Source organism: Acomys russatus, chromosome 14 (assembly GCF_903995435.1).
Source record: "Acomys russatus chromosome 14, mAcoRus1.1, whole genome shotgun sequence".
Taxonomy (NCBI): domain Eukaryota; kingdom Metazoa; phylum Chordata; class Mammalia; order Rodentia; family Muridae; genus Acomys; species Acomys russatus.
In genome coordinates this window covers 48,517,574-48,542,946 of record NC_067150.1, presented here as the reverse complement: position 1 = coordinate 48,542,946, position 25,373 = coordinate 48,517,574, and the positions used below count along the sequence as shown (strand labels likewise).

Genomic DNA, 25,373 nt, shown 5'->3' with positions numbered 1-25,373 from the left:
CTCATTTGCTAGAGTCTCTGCACATGATCTTTGGGGCACAGAGGGAAAGGCCAGGGCCAGAAATGTCGGGAGTTCACAGTTGCCCGGCATGCCAAGTCTCCTACAGTTTATGAGCAGTTTCTCATGATGTTGCCGGACGCTGACAGTATATAATCTGAAAGGTAGGTGGCTACCTGGTTCTCTTTCGTGTTGAACAAGTTAAGGCCCTGGGTGTTGCAAAGTGTCTCTCAAGTCCACCATCCTATGTCCTTTTTTCTCTCTTTGGTAATCCAGAGTGTTTAAGTGGTGTCAAAAAGGAATAAACAAGTTGATTTGAGAGATGTTTCTGAATTAAGACAAAACAACGGGGCTGCCGTTTTAGTTGAGCCCTAGGGTCTTGCAGGCTCACCCTGACGTGATGGGGGTCTTCCTTGGTTCTGAACCACAAGAGCCAAGGACACTGTCTTCCTCTGAACCCACTCCTAGAAGCAGGTCAGGAGTGGGAGTAGAGACTGCGCAGTAGGGAGGGTAGGGCAGAGTCAGTGAGGTGTGAGGGCAGGAAACAATATCCCCTTGAGAGAGGACTGCAGGCTGCGGCTGTCAGATCTGGCATGACCCACAGCTTTCACAGTACAGATACACCTTCCTAGGGTTGAAGCGTGTCTGTTAAAATACAAAACCCAGGCAATTTGGGCTTTTGTTCCACCCTGCAGCGTGATTGGGAAAGCCCCAAACCTCTGAGTCTCTCCTCTCTGTCTCTGTAAGTAAAAAATCTTTCAGTTCTAATCCAAGAGACACCCTCCCCTCTCTCCTTGAGTGACCTCACTTCCTCTTCCTACTCCTACCTGGAACCCAGCCCCTCCTCCTTAGCTCCAGCTGCTCCCACACCTGTGCCCTCAGCCCCGCGTTGCTCTGACTCAGCAGTCCTGACCTGTGGTTCAAAGTGGTGTCCTGAGTGGCTTTGCCCCATGAACTCGTTTTGATCTGTACGGTGTTCACCTGTCCTTCTCCCTCACTTTGTGATCCTGCCATGGCCTTTGGTCAGTCTTGGAACTACAGAGATCAGATTCTTTCCAAGAAAGAAGTAGTGCTTGGGGATGGGGGTGGTGGGGTGGTGGTGGTGGTGGTGCAAGGCTCCACAACCCAGTGGCTAGAGGCCTGGGTTAACAGAGACACCTGGTCTCCTAACCCGTCTCTACAGCACATCCTCCTGACTAGGGATACTTCGTCCCATTAGCCTTCCAAGCGGCCCATGTGCTCAGGCTGGCTCAGGTGAGGGCTATTTGCCAGAAAGGTTCAGATACCCACCAAGGCCACTTGGCAACAACTCCCCAGGTTGGAAATCAATCATATGCTTAGCCTCGGAGTTCCAGGAAGCCTTCCTCCAGCTTTCTAATGCAACTAGTAGTCAAAGAGGTCAGGGCCCCCTTAAAGCCTCTTTTCAAAAATTTTATTAAGAGTCTTGATAGCTCAGCACTTGGGAGGTAGAGGCCAGGTATCTCTTGTGAGTTCAAAGCCAGTCTGGTCTACTTAGTGAGTTCCCAGACAGGCACAGCCATTTGCGACAATTCCCCTGCCTCAGCCTCCCAATGCTAGGATTTAGTTATGTATCATATCTCAACTTATGTGCCATATATGTCTTTGATGCCTGATAGCCCTATTTCTATGAGACAGAATACCACATTTACAAATGAGGAAACCGAAGCTCGTGGAAGTTAAGTGTAGTATGAGTTATCGTGTGTGACTAGCTCTGTAAAGGATCCCTTGGGTTCTTAGCCGTTAGAACTGCTTGACCCTATGACCTTCAATGTCAGTTGCCTCTTGGATTTCTGGGAACAGAAGATATAAAAAGCCAGCAGAAGTTGAGGGAGATTGAGTAGGGTTTGAGAAGAGAAAGCAGCTGGTACAGAAAAGAGATGTGTGAAAAGAGAAAGCAGTTGATCTCGAGAAGATGCTGTTAGGAGACAGAACCCTCAAAGTAGCAAAAGACAAGCTAGAGTTAAGTGGCAGGTCCAAGGTCACATGCCTAGAAAAAAAAAGCAAGGAATGAATGATCTAACGGAATGATTGAATGACGGCTTATTGATTGCCCTCGGGGCAGACCAAGTTTGAGGAGAGGGGCAAGTGAAGGCGGTGCACAAGGCCAGAAGGGCCAGGTCGCGGGAAAGTTGGTTCCACTCAGGCCTTCAGCACCGGAGGGCCCAAGGGAGCGCAGGCTCCCAGAGGCACAGCCGGGTTCTGCCCCCACCCAACGGGCCGCCCCGCCCCCGCTCCGCCCCCGGCCCGCCCCGCCCGGGACCACAGACGGCGCCCGGCGGCGGCGCGAACGGCAGCGCGGAGCGTGGCTCTGGGCTAGGTGTCTGCCGCGACTTCCCGCGCAAGGCCGGCCGGACAGGGACCTCGCAGCCTAGGTGGCGCTGGAGGATGCAGCCGCGGCTCCGGGTGGCGGCAGCCAGAAGCTTGGTGCTCTGAAGGTAGGAGCTCGCCTGCCCGGCGGGTGCGGAAACTTGGGCCGAGTTTGCGGACGGCGCGTGGGCAAGGGGCGGGTGGCCCTGCTCCAGGGCGCCCCTACCGGCCGGTTGCCGGACCAAGCGCCGGGGGGTCGGGGGGCCCAGGTGCTGAGGCTTGGGGCGGTCGGGCTGCCGCGCCAGTCGTACCGCTGCCCAGACTTTGCCAGGACTTGGATGCTCCCTGGGCCTGGTAGAGCCTCGGAGCCCCAGCAATGCCTGGGCGTAGGGCTGGCGAAGAGTCAGGCGGATCCCTCGGGCCTCTCGCGGGACCCGGCTCACGCGGATTGCCGGGCGCCGATTCGGGATGGGGGGGGGGGTGGGGGTTGGGATCGGTGGTGACGGGCGCTGAGGTGCCGCCGGGCCGTGGACAAACCCTGTTGGAACAGGACCGCCTGCGGTTTCTTAGCCACTGCTTGACTCACTCTCTGGCCGCAGCCCAGGCTGGTGGGATCGCCCCGAAGGATGTGGCTGCCTGGACTTTGCGGCTGGACAACCAACCCCCGCTCCCCGCACCCCCCTTTCTGGACCTCACTGCAGTCTGCGGTCGTCGATCCTTGGGCTCCGAGTGCGAACCTCTTGGCGTTCACACGTGTGCCTGAACTAGGGAAGAGTACAGTTGGGCGGTGGGGGGGGGGGGGCATATGTGCACATCCAGGGATGCACGTACGTGCAGGAACGGCTTTGCGTGCGTGGCGGCAGTCTGTATGTCAGCCTCCTGGGGTGCACGTGCGTCGCAGAGCTGCAGAGTGAGGCTTGGGGACACCCGGAAGCCTGGTGTGTCGGTGGGGCGCCAGTTCCATACCGAAGCCGGCTGTGGGCCGCAGGCACGATGGTCACAGGCGGGGCCAGGATCGGGAAATGTAGTGATGGTGTTATCCAGAGACCATTTCTCTCAAACTGGGACTTCTGGACTGGCCCTTGTTTGCTGTTTGGAGACCTCAGAGCCTCAGCTGGCAGAGTTTTTTTGTTTGGTTGGTTTTTTAAGAAGACCGGTGCTTTTAGAGTCGAGACAATACTGATGCCCGCCTGAACTTGGCTGGGATAGCGCTCTTCTTGAGGCCCCAAGGACGTGGAGATGGAAATGCACCCGCGGAGTTGTTTGTCTACCCCCCTTGGGAAAGAGCTGCCGCGATAGGCGCTTGACCCTGCCCTGGGTTCTGGCTGAGGTTAGAACTCATCTGAGCACTATTAGAACATAACACCTCCTCGGAAGGCTCACCTGTGGCCCTACCTTTTTCTCCAAGCCCCTGAGGCCATCTCGGTGTCCGGAAACAAGGCACCTTCGTTTTGGTTGCTGTCTTAAGTGGGGGTGGGGCCTCCATCCGAGGGAGCTTTCTTTCCATCCTACTGGCAGGATTTAATGTTATCTCCACACCTTTCAAAGGCGAGGGCTGGGGCTGGCTTTTTGGAGCTTTCACTCCTCCTACAAAGATTGCTGAGGGTCCCAGGTGGCTGGTTCTCAGGAAGCCTCCAGGGCAAAGGGCACGGGTTGGGCTGAGCTCTGGAGAGAAGGGCCCTTGAGATGGGTGGTTAGAGCATGTCCCAAGGAGCATTGGTGGAAGTGAGACCCGAGCCAGCCCTTAATTAGCCCAGAGCTCCCCAGGGATAGAGTGAACTGGGTAACCTCAGAACCATGCAAGCCTTGTGGCAGCGAACAGAGGCGGGAGGATCTCTGTCGAAGGCCAGTTTGATCTGCGTAGTAAATTCCAAGCCAGCTAGAGGTAAACAGTGAGACCCAATCAAAGGATACAAAACAAAACAAACAAAACCCAAAACCAACCATACAAGCATACTAGAGTGCAGCATGGGGCCTTTCCTCTAGGCCTTTCCTTCTTGCCATCTGCTGGGGTGGGAATGGGCCATACTACTCTTTTCCTTTTGTTTTCTTGTCTCCTTGCTATTGTCACTCTGAGCCCCAATAGTCACTGGACAGTGTTGAGAAAGGAGAAAGCTGGTTCTTGCTTGCAGGTGACAGAAGCGTGTGACATTTGACCTGTGGCCTACTCGGTGGGGGTGGGGGTGGGATGGAAGTGCTCAGTGGAGGAGGTAGAGGAGGGCCATTGATAACCCCAAAAGACAGGCCTCAGATGAGCCACCCATAAGTCATCGGATGCCTGTTGGATTAAGAAAGTTCACGGTGGACACTGATCCCCATCGTCTTTGGACTCCCCTCTGTGCTGCTGCCTTCTGTTTTTCCTTCAGATAGAACCTAAATTTATTAAGGAAAAGTGAGAAAGAACAGTGAGAAAGGCCCCCCGGGGAAGAATACCTGTGTTGTTGGTTTTTACCCCCCCAGCACTAAAGTACAGTACAGTGGAAGTAGTTGCCAGCTAGGACTCTGGGCCCTTGGGACCTCCCAACTTCCCAGGCACGCCCTCCCTCCCTTTCCATGTATCCATGTGAGCACAAGGCCTGGAGATTCACACAGACACTCCTACCCTGAGCCAGGGACCTTCCTGCTGGCACCACAGCACCATCTGCTGGTCAGCTTGGGTAGGACTGAAGAGTTACCCAGATACCTCTCTGGAGGGACTGCTGCCCTATCCATTCAAGGGTGGTTTGTTCTGGTTCTGGTGACCTGGCTTTGAGGTTCTGATTTTTGGTAAGACAAACATGTCAGCGAAGTGTGAAAAATGTTAGAAGAATCCGGAGTTTGTAGGCAGCGCTGGGATGCCTTCCATGTCTTGGCTGTTGGAGACTTTTGAGACCTGTGGCATCTTGGAATAGGAAGCAGTAGGGAAGGGCAGCCCACTTGTTGTGCCATCACCTTCATCAGTGACTTTGGGGTAGATAGGTCTTTCCTGGGAAGGCAGAGCAGGGAGCCAAGGCAACTGACCCTCTAAAACTCCCCAGAACCCCTAGGGCTCCTACGGTGAACTATAGACTTGTTGTGTATAAGGCCAAAGTATACATATTTGTTCAGTACCTCAAAAACTATAACTAGAGCTGGCCACTGGTGGCGCACGCCTTTAATCCCAGCACTCAGGAAACAGAGGCAGGCAGATCTCTCTTAAGTTGGAGGCCAGCCTGGTCTACAGAGCAAGTTCTAGAACAGTCCAAGGCTATACAGTGAAACCCTGTCTTGAAAAACAAAACAAAAAATCAAACCAAACTACATCCGGAAATAAAAGGTAGGACCAGAAACCTCTGCATGTGTGGCCTTTCCAGTCTGACCCGAGTGTTGCTAAGGGCCAGAGTCTCAGCCATGAGTTGAGTGGCCTTTGCTTGCTTACACGTGGCCCGTGTCCTAACCACCTTTGCCTCTCTTCTCTCTCAGGTCAGCAAGTCAAGTAGCAGAGGTTCTGGAGGGCTTGACACCTTCACAGTAATGGCAGAGAAGCGGCCCCTGGGCCCTCTGGGGCCTGTGATGTACGGCAAGCTGCCCCGCCTGGAGCCAGACCCAGGGCCAGGCCATGGCCTGCCCCTTTCTGCTGGTAACCAGGACTCCTGCAATTACAAGGGTTCATACTTCTCCTGCCCCATAGCGGGTAATCCCAAGTCAGGACCTGAGCGGTTGGCATCTTGGACCCCTTACCCACCCTTATACCCCACTGGTGTGGCAGGATCCACACTCCGGGCTGACAACCTGTTGACAAACTGCCTGCTGTACCGCCCTTCGACAGAAGGCTCTGAAAAGATACAGGACTCCAGTGAGCTTCTGCCCTTTGGTCCGCAGGCTCATGCATTCCCAGGCCCACCACTGGCAGCGCCCAAGCCTGTCTACCGGAGCCCTTTGTGTTACGGACTCTCCACTTGCTTAGGCGATGGAGGAACCAAGAGACCATTGGATGTTGACTGGACCTTGGTGACGGGGCCCCTATTGCCCTCTGCTGAGCCACCCTGTTCTCTAACTACAGCTCCTGGCAAGGGCCAGTCTCTGGATGGGACGTTATTGCGTGGGCTACCAACTGGGGCACCTGGCAAAGACTCCTCCCTGACTTTTTCCCCGTGCCAGGCACTGTTGGAGAAGTATCGAACCATGCACAGCACAGGCTTCCTGGCTTCCAAATACACCAGTCCTTATTCTGGAGATTCCAAGCAAGCAGTGTCCGAGGGGCCCTCCAGTCCTTGGACCCAGCTTGCCCAGCCCCTAGGACCACCTTGCCAGGATGCAGTGCCAGCCCACTACCCACTGCCCCCACCTCCACAGGCCTTGCCTTGCCCTCCATCTTGTCGTCACCCAGAGAAGCAGGGAAACTATGGCTCTCTGCTCCCACTGCCACCTCTAGGACCCCACAAGGGGGCTGCTGCGTACCAAGCTGGTGGGCTGGGTAGCCCCTACTTGAGGCAGCAGGCATCCCAGACCCCCTACATGCCCCCTGGGATAGACACTTATTCCTACTCCACTGTACCCCACCCAGCACCCTCCCCAGGCCTCAAGCTGGAGCCCCCTCTTGCTCCAAGGTGTCCACTGGACTTTGTCCCCCAAACTCTGGGTTTTCCTTATGCCAGGGATGACCTCTCTCTCTATGGGGCATCCCCAGGACTTGGAGGAACACCACCTTCCCATTCCCAGAACAGTGTGCAGCATGTGCCACAGCCCAGTGCCTTCCAGCGAGCATGCCAGCCTTTACCAGCCAACCAGCCATGCTCTGAGCCTGTGAGACCTGCAGAAAAGCCAACACCGGAAGCTCAAGAGAAGATATGGCTGCCCAGCTGCAGGAGAGAGCAACTCCAGCCCAGGCCCAGTGAACGTCCTGGGGTACCTATTGTCATCCGTGACAGTCCAGTTCCCCGCACCTCACCATCACTGCATCCCTGTGCCAAGGAGCGCCAGCCTTTTCCACAGAAGGGTGCCAGGCCTCCCAGCTCTCCACCAATGCCTGTGATTGACAATGTTTTTAGTCTGGCCCCCTACCGTGACTACCTGGATGTGCAGACACCCGAGCCCCCACCTGACGAGGATTCTGCTCCAGCGACCAGTAAGAGCCAAGACAAAGATTGCAAGGAGGCCCTGCCTGTCCAGGATGGAGCCTCCAGGCCTCACTGCTCGCTTCGTGAGGAGGTGGCGCTGGACTTGAGTGTGAAGAAGCCTGTGGCAGAGGCTGTTCCTGTCAAGGCCGCTAGTCCTCAGGTGCATGAGAAGCCCATTGAAGCTGCGGATGGGCCAGGTATGGAAAATACAGTGTCGGGTCTGCCGGGCCTAAAAAAGATGGTCACAGAAATGTCTGAAGTGCCCACAGAAGCCACACCAAGGACCAACTTCCACAGCTCTGTGGCCTTCATGTTCCGAAAATTCAAGATCCTCCGTCCTGCACCCTTGCCTGCAGCTGTTGTCCCATCCCCACCTGCCCCAGCTCCTGCCCCTGCCCAGCCCGTGCCCAACCCCCCATCCGTGCCCATGGGACTGCAGATTCTCACTCAGCCTTTGCCAGTGGCATGCTTCAACTTGGCCCTGCCTAGCCCACCAGCCGTAGCTGTGGCATCCCCGGCCCCAGCCTCTGCTCCCGCTCCATCACCAGCTCCTGCCCCTGCTCTGGCCGCAGGCCCTGCTCCAGCCTCTGCTCAGGTTTCCACTGCAGCTCCTGAGGACTCCCCAGAACAGCACTTTACAGGGCTGCACACATCCCTCTGTGATGCCATCTCCGGCTCTGTGGCCCACTCTCCACCAGAGAAACTGCGAGAGTGGCTTGAGACAACTGGGCCATGGGGCCAGGCTGCGTGGCAGGACTGCCAGGGGGTGCAGGGCCTACTGGGCAAGCTGCTGTCCCAGCTGCAGAAGTTCGTGTGCACGCAGCAGTGCCCCTTTCCCCATGTGGTCCGGGCCGGTGCCATCTTTGTGCCCATCCATCTGGTGAAGGAGCGTCTCTTTCCGAAGCTGCCGCCTGCCTCTGTGGACCACGTGCTGCAGGAGCACCGTGTGGAGCTCCGGCCCACCACTTTGTCAGAGGAGCGTGCGCTACGCGAACGCGCCCTTCACGGCTGCACCTCACGCATGCTGAAGCTGCTGGCACTGCGCCAGCTGCCCGACATCTACCCTGACCTGCTGGGCCTACAGTGGCATGACTGTGTACGCCGCCAGCTGGGTGAGCATGGGGCAGCTCTGTAACCACCAGAGCTGGGTGAGCGAGCGTGTGTACTGCTTGGATGATGGATGAGGGGCATGGGGCTGAATGAGTCCAGGAATTTAGCTGGGGGCAGGGGTGGGATTCCTGGAGCTCTTGGCCTTCCTTTGCCGTATTGATCCTCTAGGTATCAGAACTGTTTGCATGGATGTGTTCTTGGCCCTCCCATCCTTCCTGAATGTCCTCTTTCTTAGTTAGGGTTTGATTGCTGTGAAGAGACAATGTGACCAAGGCAACTCCTATAAAGGAAAACTTTCAATTGGGAGTGTCTCACAGTTTCAGAGGTTTAGTCCGTTGTCATCATGGTGGGAAGCATGGCAGTGTCCAGGCAGACATGGTGCTGGAGAAGGAGCTCAGACTTGTACCTCTTGATATGAAGACAGTAGGAAGAGGCCAGGTGCCACACTGAGCGTAGCTTGAGCATATAAGACCTCAAAGCCCGCCCCTGGAGTGACGCACTCCCTCCAACAAGGGCACATCTCCTAATAGAGCCCCTCCCGTAGGGCCAAGCACTTAAAACACACGTGTCCATGGAGCCAAACATAATCAAACCACCAGAGACTCTCTCTTTGTACCTCTGTGTCTTGTATAGGCCAGGGCAAGTTTTCTATCTGCAGTTTTTTCTTCTGATGTCTTTCATCTCAGCACTAGTCTTAAATAACCTCCTGCCTGCTGTCTGTTGGCACCTGGGCCTCTGCTGGGGACTCTGTAACCACAGGCCTCAGCTTTGCTCCGAGCTTACTTCCCACTTGCTGTCTTTCCAATTCTGCTGAAGCATCCTTGTTCGCTTTCCATGCCCAGGATCCGACGGGACCTCATGCCCTTCCCATATCAACACTGTTACCTTTCAATGGACGTTTTCTCTGGTCTCCTGGCACTTGCGTGTACCGTATTGCCTTGAATTGAGGAATTGATTGTTGTCCTGTTTCCTCAATGATGCATTGTCCTAGTTGGCACTCTCATTTTGAAAGTACCCCATTATATAACCCAGAGTGTCCTCAAACCCTACCCTCCAGTCTCCCTAGTACCTGATTATGGAGATATGCCCCGTGCTCAACTCTGGAGCTTGCTGGTTTTTTAATGTTCTAGAGGACACACATTCCGCACACAGGCCTTTTCTGTGTCAGTAAACTGACTTCGGGATTCTTGACCCTTTCTCAGATCTTCTCTGCCTGCTGCCACACACGTCTGCCACCCAGCTCCTTGCCTAGAAGTTTTTCTGAACAATGCATCCTACTTCCTCAAGCAGCTGAGAACTCTGCCGTGGACAGCCCTGGTCAGGGTGGAGGAGGCCTGAGGCAGAGTCCTGCCCTGGAACAGGCTCCTAGCTGACCCACATCCCTGCCCGTTGCCCTGCCTGGGCCCAGAGAGAGGGTCAGGTCCCTTTTCATGGTCTTGCCTGCAGGTCCCACTGGTTAGGTTTGAAGACCCTTGTTCCGCGTTCCCTCCCTGAGCTGTGGGTGTCCTTGGAGCAGCGGCTCTCAGCCTGTGGGTTGAGTCCCCTTTCTGGGGATGAGATGACCCTTTCCCAGGGGTGACATGTTAGACTTGTTCCTGTCTGGGTTCCCGTGCTCTCCTGGCAGCCCGCAGCCTGGTCTCTGTCTCTTGCCCTAGGGACTTTGTGGCAGAGATGATGATGGCCCTTTTGTGTGGCAGAGCCTCCTCTTGCCTCACGTCAGTTTACTCAGCTGTGTGGTGCGATGACCCAGCAGTGCTTCCCGGCCTGCAAGCCGCCTTTCCTTGTTCCCAAGCAACCTCTTCTGAGCTCTGTCCTCATCGGGTGGAGCTCTGGTGTCCCTTAGGAAGGAGCTTGTCTTTTCAGCAAGTTCCCGTTGGGTCTGGTCAGTGGCCTGTGTGTGACTCTGTGACCCTTTGGGGTAAGCAGAACCACTGTTGTGACACAGGACCTTGAAGTTTGGATTTTGCAGTCTGACGCTGCTTTCCTTTTGTAGATGGCTTTGACACCGAGGCCAGGGCTTTATCCCCATCAGAACCCACGGTGACCAGAGATGAGCCAGAAAGCCAAGCCCCGGCTGGGAAGTCATCAGCTCCCAAGTTCAAGAAGCCAGGGAGGAAGCCACCAACACCTGGCCCCGAGAAAGCAGAGACAACCACGGGGGAAGGGTCATGTGATCCCTCACCCAGCTCTGGTGCCAGCACCAGCCCACCAGGCCCCACCCTGAGGGCACGCTTCCGGAGCTTGTTGGAAAACGCCTGGCTCAATGGTGTGGCACTTCCTACTTGGGGCCACAAGGCCTCAGGACCAGATCGTCCTTCGCCTCACCCCCAACTCCTGGGCAGCCAGAGCCATCGTCTGTAGCATTGGTTGCTAGTGTTGTTGGGACAACCAACCATCTGGGACCACTGTGTACCTGTCCTGACAATCCACCTGCTCAGGGCTAGAAGTGGATATTAGGGCTGGGCCCACCTAACTGGGCAGAGACTTCGTGAACTTTTTAACCTCAAGGTCTTTGTTAGAAGGGTTTCCTTCCCTTGAGAAAACCTGTGGGCATTGGAGCCAATCTGACCTGGCCTTGAATCCTGGCTGCTGTGTTCCTTGTTGCGTGTTCTGGGCAAACACTTCACGTCTCACGAGCCCTTGTTCCCCCATTTGTAGACTAAGACAGCACAGCCTACCTCGCAAGGGTTGTTGTGGGGATGACTTCTGGCATATACCGTTATGCTTTGGGTTGCTTCTTGCCCAGGACAGGCCTTTGACATCTGTCAGGCTGTGGGATAGAGACTTGAGGCTGGCAGAAGCTTCTGGTCAAGTCTTCATACGTCTTGGGACCCACTTATCTTCATGTGGTACATTGTACAACGTGTATGACTCACACACACTTCCTCCCCCAGTCCACTGCGGTGCAGGGACCTGGGCTGGGGCTGACCTGAGAACCCCATGTCTGCTCTGGATTCATATCAGTGACCTACCTGGGCTGTGTCTCACACCCCAGTAGGACTGTATAGAGTTGTACGCTTCTAGAGCCAAGCAGCTACAGAGACTGGACCGGACAGGCTGTGTGAGCTCAATGCCGGGAGATCTGGACTGGGCACCCTTGGTATTTGCCAAGGCTCTTGGGGCCACCTCTCTGCAGTGGGCTGAGCTCAGCTGGTTGCTGGCAAGCTGTGGCTCCTGTCTTATTTAAGGGTTTTGATGAGACTGGGCCCTGGGGGCCAGCTATTAAAAAGCATTTGGGCTGTTTTTAGAACCTGGGACCTAGCTTGTATTTGAGGGGTTATGGGTTAATGTTGCATATCACTCTTCAGCAATAGGCTCTCCTTGTTCCTGCACAAGATGTACCAGCACTCCGCTGTGCTCCTGCAGCTAGCCACTCCATCCCGAGAAAGGCCGCTTTCCCGTGACTAGGGAGGATCTTAGACATCTGTGTGCCTGTTTCCTAGGACTGAGCATGTGTGCCCATTAAGGTGTGGAACTGTCCCGTCCCCTGTGCATTCCATCAACCTGTTAAGAGTGTTCTAGGCCCGCCCTCAACATCTCCTACCTGAATGCGCCTTCTTTCCACCTGTGCTGGAACCAGTCCACCAGAGCACCTCAGGGCTGTGTGCAGCTAGAGTCTGTGCCCAGCTACACTAGCTGCCTGAATTAGCTTAGCCCTGAGCCTAGATTTAATGTGGCAGCTGCCCACCAATGCTCTGTGGAGGCCCAAGAAATTCTATAATGTGGGAAACTGGTTTTAGTTTTTTGTTTTCTAATCACCAGTAACAACACAGGCAGAAGTTTAATGAGGATTGTTTAGGCTCATGGGTTTTGCTTTTGCTCTTAGACGGGGTCTCCCCCTGTAGTCCCAGAGGGCCTAAAAAAATCCCAGCAATCTTTCTCCTCCAGCTGCCCTAGTGTTGGGTGTGTGTGCACGCGTGCATTACCACACTCAGTTTTGGGTGGTGGTTCAAGAGGTCCACGTTTGAACCGCCACATCTGGTGATGGCATTCTTGTTGGCAGAATCCTGAGGCGGATCACCACATGGCAAGAGGGAACATGCATGTGGGTCTTCCGGGCAGCATTTAGAGCTGCCGGTTTTAGATCATGGGGCCCCACCTGATGATTTTAATCTTAATCACCCCAAACACACCACCTCTGAGCACAATAGCTGGATTAAATTCCTGTCCTCTCACCTCACAATGGGGATAAAGTTTCACCATGTGAACCCTTGTGGGGGTCATGTTGAAACTACATCTAGATCCAGCACCTGGCCTTTGTAATTGGTGGGAATAGGAACCATGATACAGTCATTGCAGGACGGAACCCCTCTGCCTCTGCCCTCATTTCCTTTCCCTTGTTAGATGACAGTGGCACTTCAGGGTACCACAGTTCCGCCCAGGCCGGAGAGGCTTGAGTCCTGTGCCTAGCATCATTTTACATGTCCTTCCCTTTAGTTTCACAAGCTCCAGATTTTGAGTCCATCCCTAGTGCCTCAGGAGGCATGGCTAGACCCCACACATCACCCACCTGATGCCAGGAGGGGCCTCAGGCTCCAGTGTGGGGAAACTTGGGATTAAAGCCCAAGACGAGGCCAAGGGCCCCAGCAGCCAGTTTTGCTGCAAAGCAAGAGTCTGCAAGATGCGTGGAGGAACGTCTCCCGAGGTGTGTTCTGGTGGGAAGGACGGGGCGTAGTAGGGAAGACTGTCAGCTTGGTAACCTGCATAGACCTTTCCTGGTGTGCTAAAGGGTTAGGCTAGACCACTGGATCACTGTCAGCCCCTCAAAGCAGCTGGGAGCATGGCCTGAGTGCCTCTTTGGTTCCCCTGCTGGAAATGGAGGGGTGCTTCTAAGCCCACCTGTCACCTCAGCTGAGGTAGACTACTGGGGGCAGCCAGTCAGCCAGTCCTGCCTGGCTTCTTGCCAGCTGCTATTTCCCTTGCTCTTTGGGCCTCCTCCCTGGCTGCCATCTCCAGGCGCTGACAGTGCACCCCTTTCAGGGTCTCTGTATCTTCAGCAGGAAGGGCTACAGAGCCAGTCCCTTCTAGCTGGCCAGGGTGTCTGTGCGAGGCTCAGACAGACAGACAGCACTCCTGTGTAGCCTGGACATAAATCCTTGGAGAAAGATGTGATGATGCTCTTCCCGAGCTATGTACCAGAGGCAACTCCCAGGGGCCCCAGGCAGAGGAATGCCATACCAAAAGGTCGGCATTCCCAATGGCTGTGGTTTTGTACCTGATGTGCTCTAACCAGACCCTTTCAGGGGCATGGAAACCTAAGAGGACACAGACCAAGGGAGCATTGTGCCTGTCACTTCTGGATCTACACGGGGGAAACAGTTAGTGTATTCAGGGAACTGCATGGCGGCCTCACACTCCCGAGAAGAGGGAGGCCACCTGTTTTAGGAATCTGACCGGGAAATGGATACACACTTGAAGCAGGTCTGGAAGCTCAGTTCATTTCATCTCTCAAGGCCAGTCTTTGTTTCTTTTCTGCTGGCTAGCAGGCCCAAAGTTTGACTGTGTGGGTGGACTGTGTTCCTTCTCCGTGGTCACTCATTTCCCAAGGACGTTCTGTTCCAGCCCTGGAACTCTCAATACCTTCAACTTGAAGGCTGTGTCTGGCACAGTGGACCTACATAGCTTGACTAGAACCCTGCTCGCCTCATCCGACTCTCACGGTCTGTCTGCTGGGTCCTCTTCCCTCACAGGGTCTCCCAGCTCTCCTGCAGTTTGGGGATCCTTTGGGCTGTTGAGTTTAGCCTTGCTCCAAGAACTCCCTGGCTAGGCCAGCTAACCATGCAACCTTGTAGTTTATAACTTGGAGTGGCCGAGTTGCCGCATGTGGCTTCACTCTTGTAGCCTGGTGCTAAGCCATCCTGAGTCCTGTGAGCCTCCTCCTGTGTAGCCCCGTCTCCCTTCCCACTGATGCCAAGTAGGTAAGTTAACGTCTGGAGCTGAAAGTAACTTCTGCCAACCTCCGTTTCTCACTTCTGCACTGGCCCGAAGGCCCAGAGCCAAGCATCGATCAAAGGCCACCACCTTCTTCAGAGCCCCACCCCCCAACCCCTTTCCTGTTTCTTGGCAGAAGCTCTGGCCTCTTCCTGAGGGTTCAGCTTGTAGGCTGTGGTTCCCTCTGCTCTGTTCTCTGAGGCACTGTGAAGTCACCAGGGTCTGTCTGATTGACGTCACATCAGGGGTCACTGTACATGAACATATTGGATGCTCACCTGGCTCTAACTGCATGCCGTATTTACACACTGGCACTTGGTCTCATATTCCTAGGTGTGATCCCCGTTTCATGGGTAGTTGATGGCGGCAGCAGGGCCTGGCAGAACCTCCCATAGACCTGACTACTTTTGTCCTGCCCCACTTGTGCATGCCGCAGAGAGCCTGTGGGCATGGCCTTAGATGTGAAGGAAACCATTGCCCACCTCCTGGAGAGGTGGGAGGTGAGGGTATGTGAAGCCCCAAACAGGAACTGGCTTTGCAACCATGGACATGGGAGCGAGTGTTATCCCCAGTTTTATGCAGTGTGGAGCTGGGGTGAGGCAGGAGTTTGAGGAGAGGAAGGCCCAGGCTTGCCCTTTCTGTTCTGGCTTCCTGCAGTTTTACTCCTCAGGGTTGAGGTACTGTCTGGAAGCCCTGGGTAAGGTGAGATGAGGTGAGGCAAAGTGACCTAGAAGAGCTAGGGGGTTTGCTTCTTGGTGAAGGGGGAGCAGCACAAAAGGCCACCTGGGGGTATAGCAAAGACAAAGTTATGCGTTAAGAATGACATCTGGAGCTGGACGGTGGTGGCCTACACCTTTAATTGCAGTGGCAGATGCGTCTCTGAGTTCAAGGCCAGCCTGATCTACAGAGCAAGTTCCAGGACCAGCCATGGCTACACAGTGAACCCCTGTCCTGAAAGAATATCTGGAGCCAAAGTGGAGCATGGTAGCACGTCTGTAATCCTACATCTTGGAGGCTTAGGCAGGAGGACCACTGCAAATTTGAGGCTAGCTTGGGCTATGCAGTGAGTTAAAGGCCAGCCTGGGCTACATGGTGAGAAACTGTCACAAATATTTGCTGTCCCGTGATTCCCTCCCCCATCTACCTGGCCATCTGTTAAGGTGGAGGGCAGGCAGGAGAAGAGGAATTGAGCTGACGTCACCTGAGGCCTTTTTAAGAGCCTGGAGTGGGCGTTGACAGCATCCTTATGTGGTGGGAGCACATCTCTAGTCTCTGTCCCAGTTCTCCCCTTACGACTAAAGTTCTGCTCTTGTCGCCCTAACCCATATCTAGCATTCAAATTGTTTCTAGAAGGATTCGCCCTGACCACCCCTTGGCTTCTGCCCTGTCATGTGAACTCTACAACCCAGCACTGTAACTCAGGGAGAGTTTTGGAAGATCACTCAGCAATCTCCTCCACATCTCAGGGCAACCAGGGCAGTTGGCAGAAGATGGGCCTCTACAGCTTGTGGGGTACAGCCCCCGCTGTGGGGGGCTTCAGTCTTCCAGTGCAGGTCCTCTGCTTTGGCATCTGAACTATGGTGGTGCAGTTTTGGGGTCAAATCCAAGCCCAATGCGGAAGGCATGCTGTTCTGGCTGACGTGCAGAGAGAACTCGGGTGCAGATGCATAGCAGGCTGCTGCGCGTTGTTTGCGTTAAGGTCTCAAAGGCTTTGTTTCTTAGGAATAAGCCCTTGGCTGGCCAGACTCACCAGAACAAGGAGAGATGTGATGAACTGGAGGTTCAGTACAAGCCCACAGCTGGGGCCTCTCGAGGCTCTGGAGCTGGGGGTGCCTGGATGGGACAGAATGGGAAGGTAGGGTGGGCTTTCCATCCTCAAGAGCCTTCTAGGTGTGACGGTTCCTGGGACACTGGGGGCTCACAGGAAAGCTAAGAGCAGACATGGTCCTGCAGTGCTGTGTACAAGAGGAAAGGCTAGAGGGGCGGAAATAGCAAGGCTGGGGACAGCCAAGGGATAGAGGACATGAACAGAGGGAGAGGCACTGACCAAGGACTGGGGTGGACATCTCTAACTGGAGACCTTCAGTGTCTTGCAGGGAGCCCAAGGCTTGGCGCATGTGGTCTTGAATGATGGCCAGGGTTGGTGCAGCCCCGAAGAAGGCAGCTTGTACTCTGGCACTCAATGGTTCCTGCCTAGGAGAATTGTAGGCTTTATGGGGGCTGGAGAGATGCAGAGAGGCTCTCTCATCCAGCCCCAGGACCCACCCTCTGAACTGGAGACTCACCGGAATTCCTCCACCACCACTTGACCAAAGTTCTGTAGAGGCTGGAGGGCTGAGGTTAGCTGAGGTCAGGAGAAACCAAGAGTGTCACAGCCTTACACAGCCTAGCCCAGCCACTCACCCTTTCTCCTTGCCTCTGTCCCCTCACATCACCCATTTTGTCAGCAGTCCACGAAGCTCCTGGGACTCAAAACTAGTCTTGTTCTCCAAGGCTTTGGTGAAAGGGTGACCCAGGATCAGAAGCCACGTCTCATAAAGCACCAGATCTGCTTTCTTCCCTAAAGTGATGGGGTGGTCATGGTGATAGCAGCTCCCAGGACTCCTGTCTTCTGGGAGCTGTGGGATAGGACCACACCTGGCCTAGGGTTGCTTGCCCAAACTCCACTGCTCCCATCCAGTGGTCAGCACACTTTGTCTGAGGGCGTGTCTTTGCTGCCAGCTTTTGTTAGACTGATGAGGTAAGAATTATATTTTAAATGCATGAAAAACATCAGCAGTAGGAAATTGTATGGCATGAAAAGAATCTGATACACAATTTCCACGTTTATATATGAACTTGTATTGGAATGCAGCCAGCTCCCTTGCTGTGGCATACCTTGAAGGGCTGGCTGTCCTCTCCCTCTAAGGGAGGAGCTAGGAGCCACAAAGCTAACCTGACAGCCGGTGCTCTAATCTGTCTTAACAGTGGGGGATGGCCTGTTCACACAGACTTGACAGCAGAAAGCTTTGTGTTCTTTACTGTCCCTGATCTCCCGGGAGGGGCTCCGTAATGACTTGTAGACATGCATAGCACAGTCTTGCTGAAAGATGAGTGGTTGCTTCTGTCGTCTGTTAAGAGGATGCTGAGGTTTGAGGCTCAACACTGACAGGGCATGCACACCTTTCAGGCTGGTGCTCTGAGAGGCAAACCAAGGCCCTGTCTCTGGAAGCTATCGAGCACAGCTCCCGGATGGTAACACTCAACCTGAGAGGCTGCAGAGGGGAGGTGGCTGGGACAGCCCTTGATGAATCAGGACTTAGGAGGCTGAAGGCCCACCGAAGAACAGCTTCAGGTTATGGCTTCTGGGGACTGAGAGACCTTGGATTTCTCCAATATGGATGTACTAGCCTGCTCAGGGAGGGCCTCATGAGGCAGATGCAGTTCTGACCTTAGTGGGAGGCTGACGACTATTGTCTCCTCTCTAGGGACAGAGGATTAAGGTGAGCAGTGAGAGTGGGGCTGGACTATCTTGTATCTCTGAGCCCAGGTTTCCCACAGAGCTCTGGACCCACTTCCCCCCTAAGGGCTCGCACACAAGCTTTGCTGTTGAGGGGACAGTGAAGTCTAGAGAGATTGGCTGGCCCAGAGCCATACACGGGCGGGGGGCTCAAAGCTCACCATTTGCCACCATGCTGGATTTCTGGAGGGTGGGATCTGTTATTCGACGGGCCAGGTGACTGGCCAGGCCTTGCAGGTGGGTGGGGATGGGCCTCTTGAACTTGTATTCCATGTAAATGCTCACCCACTCCTTCGCGTTGCTAGGGAAGGATGGGAGAGTGCAGCAGCGTGGGCTCTTTGCCAGTACATGCTTTCAGAAGCAAGCATTGAGCGCCTAAGTATACACTCTTAATGTTCCTTCCTCTAAGGGCAGAACTCTGTGAGACTGGATCTAGCCAGTTTAGACAAAGGTCTTACTGGTGCTCTCCAACCCTCATCTGTACCCCACCCCCACCCCCCACCTCCACCCCCAGGGGTGGAGTTGCCCTATAGAAATATCTCCAAGAGAGTAACTAGGTAAACAGGGATGTAGGGTGGGCTGGGAAACTGAATGGAATAGTCAGCTCACCTGAATAGGAGCAGGGGCCGGTCCTGGGGATCAGCCTTGTAGAATCTTGACACCTCATGAGTGACCTATAGGAAGTCCTGGAGGTCAGGTTGGCTGGGAGCTACCTGTCCCGAGGCCCAGTATAGGGTGAGTCAGGTGCCAGACAAGGTAAGGCAGGACTAGAGAGCCTTCTCCCGGGCAGTCTCCTGGGCAGGGACATCTGATGCTAGGCTGGCCACTGACTTCCTCAGAGCTTTCTCCTCTCTCAGCCAGCTTTACCCTCAGGGCACAGCTGGGTTCCCTCCCACATATGCCAAGCTGGTGCTGCGTCCACCCATCAGGCATCACTGTACCTATCACTAGACGCTAGAGAGGCCTTTTGACAAGGGTGGCAGAGAGAACATCCCAGGCCCAGAAGCAGGGGAAAGGACACCTCACCAGCTGGAGGACGTGCTTTTCCAACAGGATAAAAGGTTGAGAGCCAGGCAGCAGCAGCTGAGGCAGGAAGGGCCTCATGAGCGTGAAACTGATGTTGATGGTTTCCCGCATAAGGTCTGTCAGGTTGTACCCTGCAGAGTCACATGCAGCAGGCTGGGCAGTTGGAACAGCTCAGCTGCCTTTCTCATCACGGCCTGCTCAGCAGACCCAATTGGATCCTCCACGGAACCCAGCCAGCATCTTCTATGGGCGGGTGAGGAGGCCTGGGCCAGGCGTTGATCTAGACTCACCATCAGAGGAAAGGCTGTGGTCAGCCAGGGACAGGTGCCCAAGTGACCATCTGGAGGACTTCACTTTGCGATACAAAGCCCAGAGGATTTCTAGGGCTGAGGGATCAGGCAGGCCAAACACAAGGGAGGCTTTCACTCTTGTAGAACCAGGCCTGCAGGAGAGGTCAGTGGGGACAAGAGTGCAGAAGGGGGTGCACTGAGGGGGAGAGGCATGCAGGGGCAGCTCCAGGCTGCAGATAAGACCTTCCCTGCATGACTAAAGTGGTCACATGACCCCTGCAGTGCTGAGGCTCCTTGGTAAATGAGGATAAAATACTCTTCCTAGGAGGTTGTTGGGAGGTTTGAGGGATGCGGGTGGGATTGCCACCACGCCCGGCGAGAAACCCTGTCTTGGAAAACAAAAAACGGCGCACGCCTTTAATCCCAGCACTCAAGAGGCAGAGGCAGGCGGATCGCTGTGAGTTCGAGGCCAGCCTGGTCTACAAAGTGAGTCCAGGATGGCCAAGGCTACACAGAGAAACCCTGTCTCGAAAAACCAAAAAACCAAAAAAACAAACAAAAAAAGGAAAACAAAAACAAAAGCAAAAATGTCACAGCTGGCTGGGAGCTCACAGGAAATCAAGTGGACACAGGAAAATAGCATCAGCTGCAGTTCAAGAAGTCAGGGGCTCTGGGGAGAGGGAAGTGGCAGGCCTGAGAATTTTCTGGAAGCCTAGAGGAGCTGGAGCTCACGTCTTCAGGGAGGCAGCCTTTAGGCAGTGCACATGGCAAGACCTGGAAACAAACAGCCTCAGAACCTAAACTAACACTTGCTCTGCCTGTGAGCACCTGTGCCATCCCAGGCCTGGGGAGATAAGACAGCTCAGGCCCAGGACCAGGGGAAGTCACAGAAGGGGACTTCAGTTTATTAAAAGGGAAAACAGCTTTGAAGCAGCTAGGACCATGGCCTTGTGGCAACCCTAGAAGTAGTTGAAGTTCTTAGCAGCCTGGAATGAGAGAGTCCCACCCAAGGATTTACATATATTTACATATATTTACGTATCCTTTACATGACCCTGTTCCCAGAATAAGTAGCTTGATGCTCTCTTCGCCTGTTTTTTTTTTTTTTTTTTTTTTTTTTGGTTGTTGTTGTTTTGTTTTGTTTTGTTTTGTTTTGTTTTTCCATGGCACTCAGACAATCTTGTCCAGACCCAACAGCTGGAATCAGGACACAGCAGGAAGGCCAACTGAGGTCATGCAGCACAGCTGGTAGCAGAACCAAATGTGGGCCTCTCATAACCTTCTCCCGCCCCTCCTTCCTTCCTATCCCCCCTCCCCTTGTCTGGGCCAAGGGGTTCCTGGACACCCAGGCGAGGCTGAGCAGTGCAGGCTGGGGCTCTGTGCTGTGAAGGCCTAGGTCAGTTGAGAACCGCATACACTCACCGAAACAGCAGAGCACTGACATTCTTGAAGCTGGAGAAGACCTCATGGTAGGTGAGCTGGAGCTGAGGCAGAGGCATGAGGGTCAGTCTGCCGGCCACCGCTGCCTTGTGTCCTTACATCTGTCCTGGCCTCTGCAGTGGTCCTCATCCCTGATCCTGGTCTAGCTGGGCCTTCCCTGGGCCCTAGCAGCCTGAGGGTTGTGATTACTTTATACTGAAAACCATAACTGGGATCCATCTGTCCAGGGTCTGTGCATCTGCTGGCTTTACCTCCACAGTCCAGTACTCTGGGCTCTGCACCCCAACAGCCACCAGCCTGGGCTGCCAGCCCCACCCTCATTTGTCACAGAATCCTTTGCTAGCCCCTCTGCAACTTGGGTCCCCCTAAACAGTGTTCTCTCCGCCCCGGTGCTTGGGGATTCCTAGGTTTTTAGGTGGCTACTCTCTGTCCATTCCATTTAGATCTAGCCCACGGCCAAAAACTTAGAAAAAGAGATAGAGAATCTACTGCCGTGGTAAAGTGGCCACCCAGTGTGTGCACGGCACTTCACCCAGCGCGTGGCCAGCTTGCTATCCTCCTTCCCTATGGCTTGTGAGTATAAACTGGTCTGGGTTAGACCGGAGGACTGGAGCTCCGATGGCAGGAGCTCCTGTTAGTTCTTATTCGTTCCTGAGTTGCACATAGAAATGAGTCATTCAATAAGCAGAGAGGAAACTGTGCCGTTTATGACAAGTGAGAGATGGCCACCCTGCTCCTGGTTCCGAGATGGAGGCAGAAACCAGGCTTCACTTTGCTAGGGTATCAGGGTTCCTAGACCCAGCTGTGTGCTGTGTGCTGCGTGCTGATAAAAAGCTAGCAGCTGCACAGCAAGAGCCTGCTCCATTTCTGGTAGTTGAGTCCTTCCCCACTGTGAGATTTTTTTCCCTCTGTAATGACTTCAAAGAATTATTTCTGTCTACCCTCTCTTCAGACTCCTCCCGGGAGCACAGCATGGTACTCATTAGATTTTCCTATTTTGTGTCTAGCTGCTGTTAGGAGCCAAGGCCTATAGAGTATGTGTCATGGCTATGCCTGGCATACTCAGAAGGCAGAGCAGGAGGGACTGCCTTCATCCACATCCCTCTCCCCATCCGGTAGGTACCGCACCTGGTAGCAGATAAGCCTATTCAACAGCAGGCGCTCCATGGGTACCGGGTTCCAGACAGCTGTTGTGATCCTGAAGGTCACAGAGCGGGTCACGTGACTAGGTCCTGGAGTGGAGGAACTCAAGTCCTGCAAAGACACATCCTGGCCAGGATGAGGCAGGGGAGAGGACTGGGTAGGATCAGGATCCCCAGATGACTTTGTAAAGCTATGTGGGGCAGAGGGAGGCTTGGAAAAGTGTTGGAGGGGGAGGGTGGACATGTGGATTGGGCCAGTAGGAAGCCAAGGCCTGGGGCGGCTGGGTTGTAGGGCCCTAAGGGGTGCAAGGTTTGAGATTCTGATGGAAGAGTCTGTAGTTGAGAGTGCAGTCACAGACACGGAAGGTTTAGGAGAGTTCCTGGCTCCTCTGGCGACTGAGAAACCTGGGACCGGTACTGAGGATGGTAGAGGGAAGAACGAAAAAGAGGTAGGTGGTGGAGATGAAGACGGAGGCGATGCTGACAAACGGCGTGGGGAGTAGAGGGAGGATGGATGTGAAGGCGATGTTGCTGAGGGCAACAGCAGCATGGAAGTACCACTGAATACTGGGCGTGTGCCCAAAGCTACAGTGTTTTCAGATGACCTGGAGCCCACAGTAAAGGCTTGGGAGGTGAGGTCCAGCCCTGAACTCCCAGAAGATGAAAGCAACAGGGGCTCTGTAGCCTTCAGTGTGTTAGGCGTACATGGAAAGGTAGGCAGTCCTAAGGAGGTTCTTGGAGCCAACGCCACAGATGAGGATGCCTCTGGCCTGGAGTGGCCATCCCTCCGGCCAGGCACTGGTATCTGGACAGTGGGACTAGAGGTGTGACATAACAGGCATGGAGGTCTTACAAATATGGGGTAAAGGGAAGTTCTAATTAAACACTGTGTTGGTTTAGCAGCAACGATTTTCTCCGGTGTAGCAGAGGCAGGGGCTGTCTCACGCAACGTGGAGGCCTTGATGAACTTCCGCTCAGGTCCACGTTCAGGAGACGGCTGTGGTGATGACATAGCAATTGCTTCTAGAGTTCCAGGGGCCAAGATTTCCTCTACAGGTTTAGCCTCAGAGGACACTGGTTGAGACTCAACAGCCGCGTGGGCTGTAGATGTGGTCAGGGCTGAGGCAGCTGGCTCAGGTTTGATTCTGCCTGAGAGGCCAGGCATTGAGGGGAACTCCTGACCCCCAGCTGCTTCCGTAGAAAGGACTCCTGCCCTCCTCCTCCCCAGGGCCTCCAATTCCCTCTCAACGGAGTTGATACCGCCAGTAGTGTCTGTCAGGACGACAAGTCGAATGCTGTTATTCTGCCGAGCAGATGTGCCAGAGGCTGCAGGAAACTGGTCATGGGCTTCATGAGTAGAAAGAAGGGTAGAAGCGGAGCCTACTAAAAAGGCTGCAAAAACAAGAAAGGCCCGGTTTTCCAGTGTCTGCCGGGAAGGATGGGCCCCAGCCTCGCAGATCTCACCGTGTTACATCTTGCTCACTTAGGTTCTCGAGAGCTGGTTAGACCCCAAACCACAGAGCTCCCCACTCAAGCCATCTTCCCTTTCTGATTCTAGCCCAGCTAACATAGGGATGCCCTCACCTCTACCCAGGAATAGACACTGTGAGGACAAAGGAAAATGCCTTTAAGATGTGTCTGTCTGTCTCCATGCTAACAACCCCCATGTCAAGGACCCCCCCTCACACACACACAAAGAGAAGTCTCCCAGACCCAATTGGTTGCCAGGAGTCGAGAGTCTTGCCTACTCTATTTAAACCATCTCAGATTAACTTGATGGAGCTGGAAGTGCTGTCTGATTCCCCATGATGACACTGTGACTGGACCATGTTCCCTGAATGCAGGGTTCTTATTAGGGGCAGACTGGGCAGTAGAACATATATTTGGGGCAACCCTTGAAGGGGTTAATGCCAAACCTACCTACTTGTGTCTAGAGCTCCAAGAAGGTGATCCTGAGGGTCCCCAAGGACCCTGAGGCCTTTCCCTGACATCCCTCTGGCTGACCAAGACCAGGACAGTGAAGGAAAGTGAGAGTCCTGGAGTTCACTGAGGAGAAGGATCCCGCCCTTCCCTACAAGAAGGCACCTCAGCTCATCTTCCCCATCCACATTCACTTACCAGCCAAGAGAATTCCAGCTGCAGGAAACCACTGCTTGTCCATGCCGCAGGCTCCTGCCAAGACTTCCAAGGATATGGTGTCAGGAGACAGACACCGTGATGCCCTTTGCAAGTCCCCTCAGGAAAGGAGTCACCAGGCTTGGGTAGAACTCAGTGTATAGCTCTTGCCTAAAATGCCAGTGGCCCCGAGTTCCACCCACATCGTCCAGCTGTCCACTTCTGCCACTAGCTGTCCAGAGTTCTGTCTCCATAGCAAAGTGCCCTAAAGCTGCCCTAGTCACCAAGGGGCCTCCTGAAAAGCTCTTGTCTTGTGGGGCTGCAGACTTCAAGTGAGAACAGATATATCTTTCCCACATCCTGGAAATCATTTTTCTTTTTTTTAAATTGAGGAATAGTTAAGTGTCCTTGTGGGCATGGAGGGAGCCCTGGGTGAGTTAAGTCCCGAGCGAGTGTGTGCTGTTGCCATGGGCCATGTGAAGGATGCAAATGCCTCTGCCCCGTGGGAAATGGCAAGGCTTCCCTACAGACTGCTTCCAGTGGGATTTGTCAAACCCGCCTCCTTGTTCAGCTGCATATTGTTTATCTGTGGGTATTAGCCCCAAGCTGAACTCCTTGTTTATCTCTAAGTAATAACCCCGCCCACCTCCATGTTCACCGGTACGTAATAAATGTGCCGCTTTTCTAGAGTGCTTTGGCTTATGTATCAGAGAACCCAGTCCATCCGATCCCAGCTTTCCTGTGCATGTGACTGTATGTCTGTCGTTGCTTTATTCCCCTGCCACCCGCCCCGCCCCCCTGTCAGCTCAGTTCCTGGAGCTGTGACGGATGCAGCACATCCTTTCCAGTGGTATTCTGGTGGTGGAGGGTGTAGTGACAGTGGTAGTCAGACACGGGTCCTGAGGGTAGCAGGTGCTAACTGGGGTATGTATGGGAGCCGTGTGTGTTTCACCCTGCCCCTGCCTCAGCTCTGCTTCAGCGTGGTTACTGTTCCATTCCACCAAACTGGGAGGGGCTGGATTAGGCACATCAGAGGAGACAGCCCCATTCGTGCCAGCTGCCCTACCTAGAGTTCTACTCAGAGCCTTGTACTAGGTATGTGGGGGTGGCAGGGGCTTTGGGTAGAAGACCCCCTTTCAAGCTCCAGCTCTGTGTTGGTTAGTTCTGGTTTTGTTTTTGTTAACTTGACATAAACTAGAGTCATCTAAGAAGGAATCTCAACTGAGAAAATACCTCCATAATATTAGTCTACAGGCAAGTCTATGGGCATTTTCTTTTCCTCTTTTGGTTTTTTGAGACAAGGTTTCTCTTGTAATCCTGGCTGTCCTGGACTAGCTTTGTAGACCAGGCTGGCCTCAAACTCACAGAGAGCTGCCTGCCTCTGCCTCCTGAGTGCTGGGATTAAAGGAGTGTGCCA

General features: G+C 54.2%; 2 protein-coding genes across 3 annotated transcripts; one reads left to right on the top strand and one right to left on the bottom strand.

Annotated features, from left to right (window-relative positions):
- Positions 1-2,293: 2,293 nt before the first annotated feature.
- C14H15orf39 (chromosome 14 C15orf39 homolog) lies at positions 2,294-11,763 on the top strand. Of its 2 annotated transcripts, XM_051156524.1 has the most exons (3): positions 2,294-2,453; positions 5,767-8,515; positions 10,507-11,763. In XM_051156524.1, exons 2-3 carry the CDS (start codon positions 5,818-5,820, stop codon positions 10,872-10,874), a joined length of 3,066 nt encoding a protein of 1,021 aa, XP_051012481.1. In that variant the 5' UTR covers positions 2,294-2,453; positions 5,767-5,817; the 3' UTR covers positions 10,875-11,763. The 2 variants fall into 2 exon arrangements, with proteins under 2 accessions (XP_051012481.1, XP_051012482.1); XM_051156525.1 differs by lacking the exon at positions 2,294-2,453 and having other exon boundaries at positions 5,384-8,515.
- Positions 11,764-13,738: 1,975 nt separating this feature from the next.
- Positions 13,739-24,002, bottom strand: LOC127197906 (taste receptor cell protein 1-like). Its single transcript, XM_051155735.1, has 12 exons — positions 23,960-24,002; positions 21,828-23,233; positions 20,682-20,743; positions 19,260-19,411; positions 18,970-19,100; positions 18,553-18,617; positions 18,105-18,244; positions 16,880-17,004; positions 16,730-16,788; positions 16,492-16,637; positions 16,195-16,277; positions 13,739-13,768 (listed from the first exon to the last, which is right to left on the bottom strand). Exons 1-12 carry the CDS (start codon positions 24,000-24,002, stop codon positions 13,739-13,741), a joined length of 2,442 nt encoding a protein of 813 aa, XP_051011692.1.
- Between the last annotated feature and the right edge of the window lie 1,371 nt (positions 24,003-25,373).